This window comes from Anguilla anguilla, chromosome 13, assembly GCF_013347855.1.
Source record: "Anguilla anguilla isolate fAngAng1 chromosome 13, fAngAng1.pri, whole genome shotgun sequence".
NCBI classification, from domain to species: domain Eukaryota; kingdom Metazoa; phylum Chordata; class Actinopteri; order Anguilliformes; family Anguillidae; genus Anguilla; species Anguilla anguilla.
In genome coordinates, this window is record NC_049213.1 from 37,421,413 (window position 1) to 37,426,412 (window position 5,000).

A 5,000-nucleotide genomic window follows, 5' to 3' on the forward strand; every position below is an offset into this window, starting at 1 on the left:
TGATAATTTATGGCCGAGAGCTTGGATGTGACAGTTTCGCTTTCTTCAGTTTGTTTATTAGAGATTATGAGACACAGCGGACAGGAATACACACAGGTTTACACAATCTCTTAAAGTCCTCTGAGACGTTTTGGTCTTGACGGCCCAGAGGAAAAAGAGCTTCCGGTAATTTCCATGGCAGGAATCCGCTAACGTGCACACACACACACACACACACACACACAGCTGCCGCACAGAGCCTGTCATTACGCCAGTACCCACAATGCACCTGTTCATGCTGACAGGCAAGCAGAGAGATGATGGGCACTATATTAATTATCTTTGTTTTAATTTGGCTGGGGAATTAACTGACATACAACCAGGCTCGGAAGAGACACTGCAGCCCCAAGGCAACTGACTAGAATAGGTTTCATGAAAATGTGCACATTTAATATATTCTATCATTTAGATATGTATATTTAGGATATGAACATATTCTTCAATGCACTGAGAAATAACATGAATGTATATAAGTATGTTTGTATGTATGTATGTATGTATGCATGTATGTATGTATTCATGAATGTTTGTACATAAGAGAACAAAAATACAGGACTGATTGCCACTTTAATTAATACTTTTTTTAATGATGACTTGCTTGTTTGACATTTGGTTGAAGATTAAAATGAGTACATGTGAGCGTGTTTGTGTGTATGTGTGTGTGTGTGTGTGTGTTTGTGTTTGTGTTTGTGTAGGAAAGAGAAAGAATGGTGTGTGTTTGGTATCTGTCAATAATATGTGTAGGAGTCACGAGTGTGTGTGTTTTGTGTGTGTATGTGCATGTGCGTGTGAGTGTGTGTATGTGTGCGCGTGATGTTTCCTGTCTAAAGTTCATACTCGGTTTTGGAACAATGCTGGGCAGGGGGCCATGCTGTGGGTTTCCGATGAGAGGCCAACGCTGACAATGGGCGTCGACACATTAAACGCACTCCCTTTTTATTACACTGCTGCTGCAGCGTACAGCAACAAAACAACAACGACAAAAAAGAGATTCAGAACAATTCACTGCCCAGAAGTGTGAGTTTTGTTTTTTTGTTTTTTGTGGGAGTGTCACAATCACTAAGAAAATGCACACAATTACTCCGAGGCAATCCCAGAAGACATCATTTCACCACAGAACACGTCTGGTCCCAGCCAGCCGGTCCAGTCTGGCAGCTCACTTAATGAAGATCAGCGTGAACTAGTCCACGGTCAGAGGAGAACCGTGAAATGAAACGTCAAAACACGAAATGACAAAACCCGTACAAAAAAAACTGCACGCCACAAAACTGGGTGATATTAATAACACATCTTTTGGCTGCAGCTCAATAGTTACACTTAATTGAAAGAGAATACTCATACTTCATCTCATAGGGCTTGAGGCAGGCACCGTGACTGTGGCACTAATATTGCTGTAACTCTGCATCGTGTCTTGTAGTGTTTGTTTACTGTGTGAGATGCACTAATGCCCCTACGCAGTAAAATGTCCCTTCAGTTACTTCATTACATTAAATTACAGGCATTTAGCAGACACTCTTATCCACAGCAACTTACACAACATTTACACATCCATCTTATCCAGAGCGACTTACACAACAAAACATATCCGTTTATACAGCTGGATATGTACTGAAGCAATGCGGGTGAAGTACCTTGCTCAAGAGTACAATGGCAGCATACCCTCCCGAGGAATCGAACCTGCAACCTTCAGGTTACAAGACCAGTTCCTTACCTGTTACACTACACTGTCGCCCACTCACCTCCTGGGTGTGCTCTCAATCCTGGACGCTCAGCATCCAGCTCCTGTCCCAGGAGAGGCAGGGTCTGGCCCGGGTTGGTCTGGGGCGACGGATTTCGGTTCTGGGACCAATGGGAGGGAGCGGGGGAAAGAAAGCACGTAAGAAGGGAACGGATGATAAATGAGAGAGACATACAGCGTCTGGAAGAATGACGTAGTACAGCAGATGGAGGAAAAATGGTTCTGGGAAGAAGGCCATCGATCTGAACTCCAGAGGGAGGGACTTAAGAGATCTGCACAGTAAAGCGTCCAGTGTTTATTCAACTCTGACAGTGTTAATTCAACGCTAACACATTCCAGAGTGGGACCAAATGTCATCTGTTAAAAGTTGAAATAACACTGGACATTTAACTGTGCATGAATAGAAGGAAATATCACATACATATTCTGACATAAAGGCCGAGGGGCTTGATCGTTTAAACCGCTGTTGTTTAGCGCCTCCATCCACGTCACATGGACATAAACTTATTCAAGCAGGAAGTGAGTGATGCCCCGCCCAGAACCAGGCTGCATGCTGGGAAAGATATGCGGACGAAACACATTCCAGTCAGGGCAATCATAAGAGACAAAAGCAGCCAAGGGGAACACATTAGACTGGGGTAGTACCTGAGGTAGCAGACTGCTGGGAGGAATGGTGACATCATCCTCATCTGTGAAGAGGAATAAAAGACAAACTGCATTCAGTCTTCGGCTGTGATTTATGCGCTTATTACAAAATGTAACTAAAATGTCAAATGGCATAAATGTTAGGGCTAATTAAGTAATTAAGGCCAGAACCTGGCATAAAAACCAGAAGCAGACACGGCCATCACTGCCCACCTCTGGTCTATGTGGTCTTTGAAGCACAGATGGGCCACACAAGTCAGTTTTTTTCTTTCTTTTTTTTGAAAGACATTTCAATTGTGCGGTATTCAGAGGGTGTAAATACAGTAGCTTTTTCTCTGCTATTGACTGCCCGCGACTGCCAACATTCCGCCCCCCCCCCCCCCCCCCAGCCCTCCTCACCCCGCCATTGCTTCCGACGACACACGCCCCGGTCCACTGTTGGCTGCCCCTGGTTACTTCTCGCTCTGGGCCACCAAAACCCTACAGCGGGCTCTGCTCTCCCCTGCAGACTCCCAGTCATTATAAACTAACGACCCAGCCCAGGCGTCAGCCAGCGAATGACTGAGCTTCACGGCCACGTACGGCCAAGCGCTGAAGACAAACGTCCTCTCCAACCGAGCCAGGCAAGGGGCCGGTTCCTGTCAAAATGTTTAATTTAATCCAGCAGCACCTCGATAAAACATCCTCTTCCAGCCAGTGTCAGAAAAGTGCTGCATACGTTCTTAGCCTTTCCTCATTAAGACACAGCTTAAAGCTGAACAGTGTACAGGCAGCAGGAAGGATGCTGATTCATGTTTCGTAGAAGTACGGAGGACTCATGGGTTTGTGAAGTTCAGGACAGAGCTACCACTAGCAAACAGCTATTATTATTCACTATTAATAGGATCACACATCGCAAATGTTTCGTTCTGAGAAGTCATTATGCATCGCACTGTGATGTCATAGCAGAGACTCCCATCTTTGATTTAAGCAGGTTTTTTAAAGAATGTTTTGTTTTTCAAAATTCTAAGTCAGTGTTGTAGAATTCTGCTTTCAGAGTAGCGTTCAGTCACCAGCAGCGACTGTTACATCAGCATTAGTATGTTCAGTCCAGAACATTCTAATTATCCTAAAGGGTTAAAGACCAACGAGAAGCCAGGACGAGGGGAAAAAAATGGCCTCTGCAAAGTTCTAAGAACACCTTGATTAACTGCATCTGACTCTAATGGCGCACTAATTGGATCCCCCTTTAACCCAATTAAACGACCTGCCGTTCGGAAACACTGCAGATAAGCACATGGCTCAGTGCAGACAGAGCAAAATGCAGCGTGCTCTTAATGAGCACACGCCCGCAGTGCTTCGTCACACTTCGCTGCCCTGCACGCAGTCCGGACCGGCTTCCAGAACAGTTCCACACAGTCCGCCGTTCAGACAAATTTCTAACCAAGCCCCCAAGAGCGGGAGGATAAAGGATTTATGGGGAAAAAACCAAACAAGGCTAAAGGATTTAGGATTCTGGAAACGGGGAACCAAAAGCCCGCACGCTGTGCACACCCCATCCGCACCCCATCCCCACCCCATCCGCACGCCGAGTCTTCCTGTAATCTAATTAAACGTGAAAGCCCATTCCTTTAGAGGACAGGAGTGTAACAGCATCCCTTACTGATGTTTGGACCCAAGAGATAAGGACATTTCAGACACAGACTCAGTGACTTAAAATTTAGAGACTTAAATTTTAGCCATTTTCTGCCCCCCCCCCCCCCCCCCCCCAGCCTAAATCCTGTATTCTGTCTGGGCCCAAGCCGCTCCAGAAGGAAGGAGTGACATTCAAATTTATTTCCAGCTCACACTGGCGCCAAACGTAAGGAGCATGTTAGCATACATGCACATATAGCTGGCAGTGTGTAATTACAGTAGGAGTGCGTTAAGTGTACACACATCTAGCTAGCAATGTGTAATTACTGATAGAGTGTGTTAGCGTATATGCAGAGCTAGCTGACGTTGTGTAGTTTCTCCCTGTTTTTAAGGTGATTCCGAGCTGTTACCTGTCTGGGACACAGAGTCTTGCCTGGAGAGAGGACCTCTGGTTTTGGGAGTGGACAGAAGCTCGTAGGTGGGATCTCCTGTGTCCTCCTCACCTGTCACCTCCTTCTCGTCCAGGCTGCCGTTAGCATGCAGGGTCTGTAGAATCAGACAGCAGAGCTATAACACTGGCCCTGGCCTGGCCCCATTCAGCTTGGACGGGAGACCTTGCCCAAGAAGTGGGCCAGTGATGGTGGTGGTGGTGGTAGGGGTGCCAGATTTAGAATGTGTCAAAACCAGACACAACTTGCACGGTCAGAATCTCAATCGTGAATGAGGTGGGGAACTGCTGGAACCTTTCACGGTTCACTGTGGGGGGGGGGGCTATCGAAATGGAGCACAAACCAGGGGGGTGGTTGAGTTGCAAATTAATTTCAGAACGTTATTCAAAACATTTCATTCTTTCAATCAAATACTCTGACATTGTTTTGGACCAGACCGGACAATTTGTTGTCTGGCCAGTACCACAACCCAGACCAGTACAATCAATTTGAAAACTTGACATTCCGGTCGAAAC

General features: G+C 46.1%; 1 protein-coding gene across 1 annotated transcript in view; it reads right to left on the bottom strand.

Moving 5' to 3' along the window:
• The window catches only part of LOC118211440 (ankyrin repeat and SAM domain-containing protein 1A-like), a 58,740-nt gene that overhangs the window by 33,929 nt on the left and 19,811 nt on the right, over nt 1-5,000 (bottom strand). The window contains exons 10-12 of the mRNA XM_035388639.1: nt 4,447-4,582; nt 2,423-2,466; nt 1,779-1,878 (exon numbers count right to left, since the gene is read on the bottom strand). Of these exons, the coding sequence (XP_035244530.1) occupies nt 1,779-1,878; nt 2,423-2,466; nt 4,447-4,582 (280 nt within the window). The remainder of the gene's footprint in view (nt 1-1,778; nt 1,879-2,422; nt 2,467-4,446; nt 4,583-5,000) is intronic.